Raw genomic sequence first — 13,350 nt, 5'->3', positions numbered from 1 at the left:
ATGTTGTTTTCAATTATATGATGTTTCTTTTAATATGAGCTTACCTTTTCATTTTTTGTTGAACTGTGATGATCGTGTCATTTGACACAAGAGCAGATTATGATGTAGCTTCTGCGGAGCATGTCACTCATGATTGATGCGAACTTGGTGGTGGGCTTAGAGGTGAGATTCGACCCTCAGCCATTTATTTATGCTTTGTCTTAGTGGGAACCAACTTAGAGTTTAGATATGACTAGGGATCTGTATTGTATTTATTTCTTTAGTGAGATCCTTAAGATTTATTTAGAGATTTGTTTATGATGTTTTGATGATGTAGTGTCTTGGAACACATGTACCTTTATATTTTATGACTTGATGACCTTTTATAGGTGATGTTTATATGATATGCCTATATTTGCAAAAAAAATTATTCATATTTTCATTACTTAAACTAATTCAATAATTTTATAAGTAGTAAAAACAAATCTTTTCACATTAAAGTCTTAGTGTTTTATGTAATGACATTCAAGTTCATTACAAAATACATCTCCTAAACTACCCTTAATCGTATTTATTAAAGATGGTGTTCACATTTGAATTAACACAAGGATATTTTTTTAACAATGACATTAAAAAAGATTGAATTAGTTAAAATTTGCTTATATTTCTATGTACCAAATTTGAACATTTTTTTTTTGGTCTCTAGAGGAGTATACGAGTATTTTTAATTTAAATAAATAATTTTAAACTATAAAATAATTAAAACTTGAAGTTATAGCTAGGCAAAATATAATTAAGTTTTTAATCTTTAAATTTTTATTATAATGAGTTTTTATAAAATATTAATGCTGGTTTGTATTATAGTTTTTCAATTTTTATTTATTTATTATTATTATTATTATATTAATGCTGGTTTGAGTACAATTTGATCACAGTTGAATTATTAAATCTTGAATCAACGTTTTCACCAATTTCGTAACGGGTTGAATTTTAAAAATATTGATTTGAACAAAAGTATATCTATTAGTATAATTTTGTTTTTAATTTCAAACATGCATGCTCCCTCGCTCATTTTCTGGGTCAAAGAGTAGAATTAGTTAGCATATATATCTGGGAAGCAGTTGGCTGGGGCATAAATGAATTGAAAATCCTCAACACAGCAACAGGTACAATGAACATGTCGAAAGTTCGAAACATTTTAATTGAAGATCACTCGAAGCAGATGCGCATGCAGCATTGCCCGTGCCAGGTGCCCCGAACTTTTTGGGTTTTGATATTTGTGTTTTTTATATTGCCAGCGGAGCAGCCAGAGAGGATCTAGTGAAACTGTTCATAGCTTGTTGGTCCTCTTATTATTTTTTTATTATCTTTTATTTGTTCGTCAATCACCAAATTAATATCGTCATCATTATCTATCTCCATCATTAAAAAGGGAAATAAAAAAAAAAACTGCACGAAAGCGTTCAATTTATATAATGCCTTGAATCAAATAAACTAGCTTTTGCAGTTAAATAATGAGCCACTTGCTCTTAAGCTAACCGGCATTAGGCCCTACTATGATCTAAGGCATTTTATTAATCCCACACTTAATTAGCACCCAACTTGTGCATTTGAATGTGCACCGTATTGTTTATGGGACGCATGCAGATGCTTAATTAGGTACAAGATTCATGAATGATGAATATATATCAAAGAAAGGAAACCAAATACATGAATTGATACTTCAGATTTTTTTTTTCTTTCTATCTATTGACGTGCTTAATTTTTGCCTTTTCTGATGTCTATTTTGTTTGTTGCTAGAAGATTTTGTTTAAAGATAAGCAATTAGGACAGTGGAACGTTGCATCCTGCAATGTTGAAGGCCAAGTGGCTTTGGTACTAGTAAAAATTATTATAAATTTATGGATAAACACATATTTTGGTCAATAAAATATGATACAATGTTAAATTAATCTCTAAAATATTAAAAATTTAAATTTACTTTTTGAAAATGCAAAAAATAACACAAATTAATCTTTTCATTAAATTTGTTATGTTTTTATAAAGTTATAATGTTAAAAAATTGATAATAAATTATATTTTTTGAAAATTAATTTGATATTAAATTGTACAATTTAACAAGTAATTTATCATTAAATTATTTATAAAATTAATCTATCTTACTTTTTTATATTCAAGAATTAAATTAAATTTTTTATTTTTTAAGAATCAATTTATTATTATCTCACACTTTTAAGGAATCAAAATGAATACTTACCATAAATTTATGGTTTAAAGTATATGGTATCCAAGTTATCAACCGTACCGGTAAACAAACACATGTCTGTTTGAAAATAATCCATACTAAAGTTAGGAACATTTTAAATCCAAAAAAAAAAAAGAAGAAAAAAGTTAGGAACATTTTCTCTAAGAATTTTAAAAGAAACCAAGGACAATCAAGATTGCGTGTTCTGAAAAGATTAATTACTAAACCTAGGATAGGCCGAAAGCAGCAAAGTGTTCGAATAATGCTGCCTAAAACAGAAAATAACGTGGATTAATTAATTAGCAAGCCCGTGTTTGCCGCAACTTTCCCAAATTAGGATCACATGATTAATTCAACTTTTTTGTTTCCCTTTGACTCATAAATAAATTGGAAGTCCACTCAGGATTCAACAGCAAAAAATTATTCATCTCTCCATTTTAAAATAAATAGCTAACATCTCGTATACTATGAGTATGTTTAGTTTAAATAAAATTTTAAAACTATATAAAGGTTGATGCATATGCTAGCAAAATTGATAGATAAATAAAAGTAAAATTGAGTTTGTCGTCTTTTAAAAATTTGTGATTTTATATTTAATTTATCGTTTTAAATTAGAAATGGGGTTAGGCTCTTTTTCCTTTTGTCTTTTTAACAAGAAATAAGAAATGCAAATTGCTTTGTAGGAATTAGACCTAAGTATCTAAACCATGCACGAGGCAAATGAATCTGTACACAAATGTATGTATCTAGACACACTATGGCGCGCAGCCTCTCGTCATCACTATCATGCAAATTGCATCTTTTTCAATGTTCGAGGATGCATGTATGCATGCACCTCTCTAATTGCCACTTGTTTTCAAATTCAATACAAGTGTATATATGTCAGACCATCCGTTACATAAACTGGTTGCAATGACATTGAATTTTTCTCAATTTGGCTGCGAAGATGAGCAATTGAGTGATGTGAGGATTTTGAATTTCATTTGTTATTAATGCATATATAATTTGACCAGAGAGCAAAACAACTTGGACGAGAGAGAGTCCAAAAGGTAAGCACTAATCTCATATTGCAGCCTCTTTAGTATCTTTATCAATATCCATGTCTTCTTTGCGAGCTAGTGAATGTTCGTCATGAATTTCAGCTAGCTAATGGCAGTGGCGTTGTGTCATGAAGATTGAAGACAGTCAATTACTGGGACCTGCACTTCAAGCATAGGATTGATGGCAAGCCTCAGCAACCGTATATATATACATGCAAGTACGTACTAATTAACAAACTAGTTTCTTCTAATTTTATTTGTTTCAGAATCAGTATATAGTTCCCATAAACCCAGTTAGACAGGATTAAAAGAAGAGTGTATTTCATAATGTTTGCAATCTAATTGTGTTGTTGGCTTGCTATTATTGTTGCTATTGCTGCTGCTAAAATTTAAGAAATCATCCCTATATATATATATATATATATATATATATATATATGTATGTCATAACTCGTATGCAGAAAACTTCATGCTTATAATATAACTTAACAATTTTGACATATTTGACCCATTACAGAAATTTTCCTGCTTATATTCGTAGGTAGTCAATATATAACGTCATGTTGTTAATGACTTTTAATTTAAAGCATGGGAAATGTTTTACACATTACCTATATACTCCTTTCGTCCTAAAATGATTGTAGTTTTAGCCTTTTAAAAAAAGTTTTTAAAATATATTTGTTGTCCCTATAAAATTATCTAAGTATGGATTTTGTTTCTTCTGTAAAAAAATTTGTCTATTTTACGTCTTCACAAAATTAAAATGTATTATCTTTTAACTCAGAGTTAGATTCAGTTGATCCCATATCTACTTGTCACTCTCTTATTGGACCAATTATTGGCTATTCTTTTCTTATGATTTCTAGGGTTTAAAAACCTCCCACAAATTGCAAAAAACCGCTAAAAATTGGAAGATAAATTTGAACAAACAAATGTCCTAAAAGAGAAAAAAGAATGGCCACCCACCAAGAATGTGCATAAAATTTCTTCTTTTGCCAATATAGCTTAGGGCCACCCACCAAGAATGTGCATTTCTTTTTTAGCTGAAAGGTGTTGAAAACACTTTTAACTTGGAGAAGATAATACATCTACATCAAAAGAAAAGAAAATAAAGTCTAAAAATAAAAATTTAGCTAAACATGTCAAAAATACATCGATCAAAACAAAAATATAGAAACAAATCAAAATATAGGTTCGGTCATGGTGCATAGCTCCTAGGAGTCTTCGACCAACTTCGGCCTCCTCGATCTTCTTCCAACGTCTCCACAACATTCGCCTCAACAAATCAAGGCTCCAAAGTAAGCATCAAAGGTCAAAATAAGCAAATCAAAGCTTAACCACCAAGCAAAGGCAACAACAAGGCCACTTGGCAGAAACTCAAATCATCAAAGCTTAACCATCAAGAGCATACGCTAAATAATGCTTAACCACTCAAGACAAAAGCAACCAAGGCTTAACCATCCATGACAGAAGCTGAAACAATACTTAACCACCATGGACAGAAGCAAACAAATAAACAATGCTTAATCACCACGCATGATATAAGCTACAATCATAAAAAACAAGCCTAAAAGACCGAAAACAATAAGCCAAAACAGACCAAATATCAATGAAATATTAAGTTGTATAGTATAAAACTGAATCTGCCTTCAAAGAGAAGTTTGTACAAACAAGTTGTGTGCAAGAAAACCTTATCTCACCAAGCAAAAGAATAACATGGAGATTGAAGCTTGGTAAAAGTGGCTGGAAATCGCCACTCACAATGAAGGGTGGTGGCACACGACGAAAGATGGCAATGATAGTGAATGGAGAGCTTGATCGGTGGGTTATGATGTGGAAGGCAAGTAGAATTTTTATGTTGGTTAACTTTCCGTTTCAGTCAATGGTGAATGGAAATCGGTTTCCGTGGTGAATAATGATGACATGCACGCGGTGGCTAAAAATCGTCTCACGACAACAGAGACTAAAATCAGAGGGGTTTTATTGTGGACATGAAGAGGAGACGATTGGTGGTGGTGGTTTCTTGGTTCACGACAGGAGTTGGCCGGAAAAATGAACTAGATTGAACGAAGAAAGAAAAAGTAATTGAGGAAGATGTGTAAATTTTCTCGAAAAAAGAAAGAAGAAAGGTAAATGGAAAAGAGAGATTAAAGAAAAGAAAATGGTGGTGAAGTGCATCAGAGGAAAGAAAAATTGGAATGTATTCATAGTTTTGATACTATATTATAATTCATGGGAAGCAAATAGTGGAAGAAAGAAAACGAAGAAAAGAAAAAAGTAGTGGAAGAGAGAAAAATAGAGAAAATGAAAAAGTGATCAATATTGGGATAATATTCAAATAAGCAAATCAGTTACAAAATCCACATCTCTTGACATATATAGCCACTAATATCCTATGTCTCTAATATCTCTCTTCATTAATTACAATCCTTTATATGGTATTAAAAGTTTTATTTTAATTAGCTTGTGCATCTTCTCTTTGATCGCATACTTTTAATTCTTGCGCCCCTTTATTGAAATCCATTCATGGATCCAAACCATTCCTCATTCAGCCCTCTTATAATCTTGGTTTTAAGCCTTGTTTCAGCCACGTGAGGCAGATAACATAACTCATGGAAGCATATGTCATGAAAATGACTCTTCAAGCCATGAACAAAATCAGATTTGTGGATGGTACCATTCCACAACCCGATCCCGCTAATCCTAGGTTTAATGCATGGAAACACAATAACAACATTGTTGCTTCATTGATCTTAATTGTCTTGCAATGATGTATTTGTGCCTTTTCTTTTGGTTGTATAATAGTATTATTTAAAACAATTGAAACTCGGGTTGCCTTACCTTGTACATTTGGCGCTATCTTTAAATTTGAGTTATGGATGGATTTTTGTATTTATGTAATCCAAATATCAATGCCGAGTGGTACATCTGCGCATTGTAAATTAATTTGTAGACAAACAGAGAAGAAACATGTACTTAATTACTGCATATCACATGTCTGAGCGGGCCAGTTAGAAGTTGTTAACATATTAAAAGCATTGAGCTGCTTCTGAAAAATTTTCTGATTTAATTTCTCTTTGATGGAGTGGACTTTGTGAAGGGAAAATTGTTGGACCAACTTCTTCGGAAACAAGGTATGTAATACCTCCCCAATATTTAACTATTGACAATGTAAGAGCCTTTTGTTATATCTATTGCAAAGTGACATGAAAATGATGAATATCTTTAGGTTTATATTGGTTTTATGTATATGTTTGAATTATTCATTGAAGAAACGATTGAGTTTGTCCTTTTAAGTTATTTGACATCTATTATTAGTTTATCAGTTAGCTAATCTTATTAAACACTTTTAATTAAATCATCTGCCTTATAAGTTTTCAGTGGTTTTACCAAATATAACTTATATATTTTCATCAATTATTTGTATAATTAGTTTTTTCCTGTTAATTCAAATTTGTTTTTCTTGTTGAAGATTGACATTGGATACAGATTATTGACTTGCTTTATTATAATGTTTCTCAAAGTTTAGTGTATATTTGGATTGGTTTGTTTATTTTGATGAATATCTCTTTTTAGCTAGCTTCTTGACATGCAGACTTTTTTTTGAAAAATAACTATTTCTTAAAAGCTAAACTAAAATACTCATAAATGGATTGAGTTATATTAGATTTTATGACTGATTGACTGTCATGTTTCATATTAAAGGTTTGAGTTTGCTGTGTTTATCTTATATATAAGTCTTTTTTAAGTCTTAACTACTTGACCTCTTCAAGATCCTAATAGTTAAAAACATGTTTATAGTGAGACATACATTAAGTTAGTTTACAAACATACCTTTAAAAACCTTCACTTATGTGCAAGCTAATGATCCAGTTTAAGTTTTTAAATAGACTATCAAGTATATATATAAAATTTGAGAATGAATCAAATTATACTGATATAACTTTAACAATTATTATATCATTTTATAACTTGATATAAATGTGATTTTAATTTATCTGATTATTGAATTATATTTATATATTATTAAAATCGTTTATGTCAAATTTTATCAAAATTAAACAATAACAAGGTAATCAAATGATTTTAATCTATATGAACAAGATAGTAAATGATTTTGAATTAATATGAAATTTTATATATATATTTATGTAAAATGAACTTTTAATCCAATTGTGAGTTTTAAGAAAATATTATTCAATTAAAAATTATAGAATGATGTAATAGTTATCAAAGTTACACTGATATAATTTAATTCTTCTTGTATAATTTTAATATATTATAATATAAGTTTAATATAATAATGATAATAATAATAACTATAATATTATTATCATTGCAATGCATGTCTTAGTTTTTAAAATATAAGAATATGAAATAAATTTTAAATATTTAATATATTAAATATCTTTCTTTTTATTATGCTGATCACGATCGATGTCAATGAAGATGAAAAACTTTTCATTACCAAAATTTTTAAATAATAGAAAAATATATTGACCTTTTTATTCCCCATCCTTCTATATAGTAAGTCCAAACAAAAAGTAAACAGTATGATAGTATCAATTTTATCTTCTTTTATTATCATTTTATTTTCTTTCATTGTCGTATTCTCTTCAATTTCTTGACAGTGGAACCCACGTGTTTGGCAGAAAATTGTCGAGAAAGTGATAATGAACAAATAATTAATAAATAAATAATGAATAACGATAAAAAGAATAAAATTAATTTGAGGATGGTATACAGCTGAAGTTGTACATATTTTTTAAGATTTAATTACTTATTTTGATTCCTTACAAAAAAAAAAACACTCTTTAATTTCGTGACAGTGGAACCAACGTGTTGGACAGAGAATTGTGGAGAAACTGATAGAGGAAAAATTAATTAATAAATACTGATAATTAAAAAGAATAGAGATTGAGGATATATGGTATGGAATAAAAGAAATTAAAATAATATATATAAACTAAAAAAATATAAAAATAATACATATAGATACTAAGATAGTAATAATATAACTGTTTTAAGTGATTTTGCATTCTGAGACAATCATTTTCCGTTCCCTTTTTGGTTCACTGTCGGATTCGGACACGAAACCTACTCCCCTCTCTCTTGTTCCTCTTCCCCGCCTCCGTTAAACCCTATCTTTCACATGTCACAGACTATCATGACTTAGTTTTCCCTCTAAACAATGTCAAATAAATTAATGCTGTGAATTGAATTTAATTACACTGTTTCTAGGTTGTTAGTCGATCTCTCATTTTCAGCTGCCCTTTTGGTAAAGGAAACATGATGAAGAACGGAAAGTTGGCAGGATAAGACATAAGAGGTATGTATGTGTGATTTCTTTCATTCCATTTATATGGGTGAAAACTTTATCTTCAGGCATTTCTACTAATGGAATTACTTTGATCATCATAAAGATAGTAGCTGCCATTATTTTTGGTTGTATATATGGGGGAATTGTAATGTCCTGTTGATTCAAATGATGAGAATCCGTATCAGCTGATGGGTCAATGCATTTTGTTTGGTTTGATACTTCGATTGATCCTTTGTGTTGTTTTTTAATTTATGTTTTTTTTTTCATCTTAGGGCGGGTGCGTAATTAATGCTATATATACAGCACTTATAAATTATCTAATAATAGAATTAATGCCAAAGATTTACCTTAACATGTTTTGCAACACACTATATATAATTTGAGATATATGGTGTCTAACTGGACGTTAATTATTAACTTCAATTTTCTTCTGTAGACTAGGAAATTTTGATAAATGCCTTCAAATCTCTAAAACATTTTGATTTCTGAGTAAAATGTTAAAATGCCCATGTTTAATTCACGAAGCTAGTGTTAATATATCTCTTGAGATCAAAATCATTAGATCGATGTTTTTGAAATATTTAAGCGGGGCAAATGATAGATATGTGATAAACTTGTATGAGTGCTCAACTCCATCAATCACCTCTTTTATTTTCCCTATCTGAACATGATAAGTGGAGGATAAAATGAGCACATTGCATCTTGCAAGGATTAGCTAGAACAGTGGAATGGCAGCTGAGTACTAATATCAAATTATCAATATATCGTTTTTCCTTTAGAAGTTTTTTTTTTATTTCTTCTAAAATTCTAAAACTATAAATAATTTCAGCTTGAACATCTTCCAAATTAGGTGACAAGTTGATGCCGTTGACAAGTAAAAGCTTGTCATCTATTTGACTTTCTTGATACAAGTATTGAATTACAAATATTGCTGCTTATGGTAAATTTATACTGATGAACTCTTTTTACTCAATTATTATTTGATTTTCATCTTTAAATTAATAGCATATATATACTTGAATCTGGCGTCTTTGAAAGATGCCACATAGTTTTAGTTTCAGACACTTTATTTTACAACATGTTTGATCTGATAAAACAGTTTGCTTCCATCTTCTATTTTCACAAATAATTGTAAAAATATCATTTTATTTTTATTTGATTTTCTGCATTTAAAGATTTATACAACATTAAAACAAGACTTTGACCATTATATGGACACTAATGCTGCACTTTGTGAATTATGGATTAATTGACACTTCAAATGTTTTGTGTGAAGTTTCGACTTTTGTTATTTTATGTTTTTGAATCGTAATGAAAGGAATATTAATTGTTGTTTGGTGTTATATAATTTCATACTTTAGTGGGTATTTCTGATATGTATAGTTGAAATTTTTATTGAGAATGGTAAATCACTATCTGTATTATTGTGTGAAAAGATATTTAATTTCTTCAAGTAGACTTCAAGACTTCTTAAGTTGCACTTGATGTATTTAATGAATTTAAGCATTTTTTTTTATTAGAAGCGTTTCTGATTGCTGTGGTTGTAAAATCCTCCCTTGCTTAGATTGATCACAGATGAGAATGAGATGTATAGAAAAGGGACAAGCCAGTGTGAGATATAAAACAAAGAAAGGTTCCTAATTGTTGGTAAATTAATCCATACTATCTTAATCTAAATCCTTAATTAACCGTATCTGTGATGTTCTATTGTTTTATATCTGACAATATGTTAGATATTTATATTCAACCGTTATTTAGGAGATTGATTTTAGAAAAGGTTTCATGCATGTTAAACACAATACATATATATGCCAAGATAACTACTTAATTTGATGCAAATTAAAATTATATATGTCCAAAGGGGGTAATTTTGATTTTGTTGGGACTTTGGATTATGGATTGTAAAACATAGATCTTGGACATGGTTTATGACAAAGGTGAAGGCCTGAAGGGTAATCGGTCTATGTTTTCAGATTGGTGTATTAGTACCATAGCTTGTATTAGGCAACATCTTTGATTTTGCTTTGAACACTACTCTTGTACATAGCCACATAGGTGAGAAAACTCTTGTACTCTTTTGAATAAATCTTTTGCCTATAAAAAACAAACACAATGCCAAGACAAGTATTGCTATATATATAATATGCAGGTAGGTAACAACTGATGTAATAAACTTTTACCCATTTTAGCATGTCCTTGAGAATTTTTATTTGAAGATATTGTTTAAGGATTGTGATGGTGGAATGAGAAGAAAATGAAACTGTGCAGGATGAACCGATGAAGGGCAATGTTTGGTGCAAGAGTGGATTCAGAAGACATCAACGTCAAACCTAGAGATATTTCTGAAGGCAGCAAAATTTATACTCTCTAGCCTCCAATGGTTGACTGCCAGATGACTCAGTTTCTGTGGTGAGTAAAGAATCAATTGAAATCATTGACAAGATTTTCTTAGGAGAGTTACTATGGTACCAAGAGAAAACTAAGAATTTTGGTACAAATGTTTTTTGGACCAATAGTTGAATAAGTTTAAACACATTAAGTACGTGTTTAGATTAAAATTTCTAAATTTTTTAGTTGGGTTAAACTTAAGTTTACCACTACAAAAACAACTCAAGTGTTATTTCCACAAAACTGAATTTTAGACAAAATTTTAATATACAAACATATTTTTAATGGTAATCAAATATGTCATAAGATTGGGTTTACTCTTTAAACTGAATTTGGTACCTATAATAGAGAGGAAAAGTCTAACATAACCTATAAAAGAGAGGAAAAGAGAAAATTTCTCAATAAATAGTACCAAAACTCTTGACTTTAGAAGATTGCAATAGAACATCTCTTTTTTTCAATGGATCAAATTAATATTATCAGACATTTTTAAAGTGGATATCCCAGAGAATGTGGTGCGGGACTTATTAAAGAGAGAAGCACAATACACAACAATAAAATTGATGTCTTGAAAAAGCCATACACAACAAGGAAAAAGGAGTAAATTTAAAAAAAAAATGAACCAGGTTTAGTCTAGGGCCAATAGCTAGGGCTTTCACTTTGATCAGAAACGCTTAGAAGTTGCTCAAGATAGTCAACTCCCAAGTCCTCTAACACCACCACACTTTGTGTTGGATCCTCTGATGTCCCTTTCCCTTTACACTTTTTAGCTTTTGATGAGAACTTTCTTTGGATGCAGTGCCTCTCCTTGAGTGCAAGTGCAGGAGAAGAACCATTGCAACAGCTATATTGGATCTCTTGCAAAGAATCTTTGACCCTTTTGATCGGAAAATTGAGCACAGCATTATGGCCTCTCATGGAAAATGCAGCTTGGTCATAAGCCAAAGCAGCAGCCTCTGCAGTGTCAAAGGTTCCAAGCCAAACCCTAGTGCCATTCCTCGTCGTGTCTCTGATCTCTGCTGCATATTTTCCCCAAGGCCTTTTCCTTACACCTGTGTACGACCTTTCCTTATTCTGCACTTCAGATTTCACCACCACTTGATTTGCCTTGCTATGGTTTCCTTTTGGTGCCATGGAGAAATTATCAACCATATCGAAGGAAAGAGAATCGTGAAGAGGGTCAAGAACATCATTTCTTGGCAACGAATCGAACAAAATTTCGTAAGGGTCCTGCGACATGTTCCAATCCGGGTTCTGGAAGAAAGGGGAAGACATACTAGGCATTGGGCAACTATTTTCTGTCGCTTTGTCATCTTCCCATCTTGACTTAATTTATTTGCCTCAAATCCGGTTCTAGATTATTATTCTAATACCAACTTGGGTTATTTAATGTGGAGGTCTTAGGAATATATGGTGAAAGTTATGAGAGATTCACAGATCTCATTACACTAATTTAAACAATAAAAAATTATGCTGATAAATTACTCAATAATTCCTTCTCTTGTTTGTTGTACATTATCAATAAATTTTTGGTGAATTTGTGTTTAAAATATAAGGTTAATCATGCTTCGTTCTCTTGACAGAAAGAGGAGGAATTATAACGAACCGGGAAAACGGAAACCAGACTTTTGATATACATAAAGTTATGCAAGATGTGAGTACGTTATTTCTCTAACGGAGTGTTCACGATGTTTAAATATGGCCCATCAGAAGTTGATTGCAACCGCAAGAGTCAAAGTGCATGCTGTGTGAGTATTTTTTGGAGTGGGTCATTCGGGTAATTCTATATCAAAGGGTGTGATCAATGCTGTTAACTGTCCATGTAGATGATTGCACTTAGATATGTAGTTTTTCTTGGGTAAGGTGGGAAGTTTTATGCTATGATGGTTTCATATGTCATGCAAGTATATGGTAACCATTGAAACAGCAATTTGGTTGGGTATTGATGTAATCATTACTTGTATTTGGTTTGGTATCCCTGTACTTGTTATATATATGTATATATAAAAGTATTTGCTGACAAAAAACAAAAAACGGACTAAAGGGAAAGAAAAATAAGGAAAGGAAATTTCCTATTGTAGATCAAAGAGTAGGTGAAAGAAATGATAGGGGGTGTATGCAATCCTTACTCAAATACTATTTATTTTTAATTTTTTTATAAATAAGAATAAATTATGTAATAATTTTATAAATATGTAACAAATTAAAATACAAAAAAATAAAGTATAATTACGAATGGTATTTTTTAAGAAATAAAGTGTCAGTAATAACTACAAATAAAATGAAAAATATGAATTTGTTATTTATACTTAATTATATTCAAGATCAAAGTTTGAGTTTTTAATATTTTTTTATTACAATGAAAAAAAAATATTTAA

At 30.3% G+C, this 13,350-nt stretch overlaps 1 protein-coding gene and 1 long non-coding RNA gene across 2 annotated transcripts; one reads left to right on the top strand and one right to left on the bottom strand.

The window, feature by feature from the left end:
• The first annotated feature begins 3,136 nt into the window (after window positions 1–3,136).
• Window positions 3,137–13,077, top strand: LOC114381802. The gene is made up of 6 exons (XR_003660076.1): window positions 3,137–3,273; window positions 3,367–3,482; window positions 6,365–6,398; window positions 8,506–8,593; window positions 10,853–10,993; window positions 12,556–13,077. It is a non-coding gene; the product is annotated as an uncharacterized LOC114381802 (long non-coding RNA).
• On the bottom strand, window positions 11,459–12,258 carry LOC114381801 (ethylene-responsive transcription factor 1B-like). Its single transcript, XM_028341020.1, has one exon. The coding sequence runs from the start codon at window positions 12,254–12,256 to the stop codon at window positions 11,606–11,608; it is 651 nt and encodes a 216-aa protein (XP_028196821.1). The 5' UTR covers window positions 12,257–12,258; the 3' UTR covers window positions 11,459–11,605.
• Window positions 13,078–13,350: the final 273 nt, after the last annotated feature.

Source organism: Glycine soja, chromosome 13, assembly GCF_004193775.1.
Source record: "Glycine soja cultivar W05 chromosome 13, ASM419377v2, whole genome shotgun sequence".
Classification (NCBI taxonomy): Eukaryota; Viridiplantae; Streptophyta; class Magnoliopsida; order Fabales; family Fabaceae; genus Glycine; species Glycine soja.
The sequence above is the reverse complement of the archived record's forward strand: the minus strand, read 5'-3'. Positions and strand labels throughout refer to the sequence as shown.

Excerpts from the sequence above, each read along its gene's own strand:
- LOC114381801 (XM_028341020.1), bottom strand. The coding sequence starts at position 12,256 with ATGCCTAGTATGTCTTCCCCTTTCTTCCAGAACCCGGATTGGAACATG.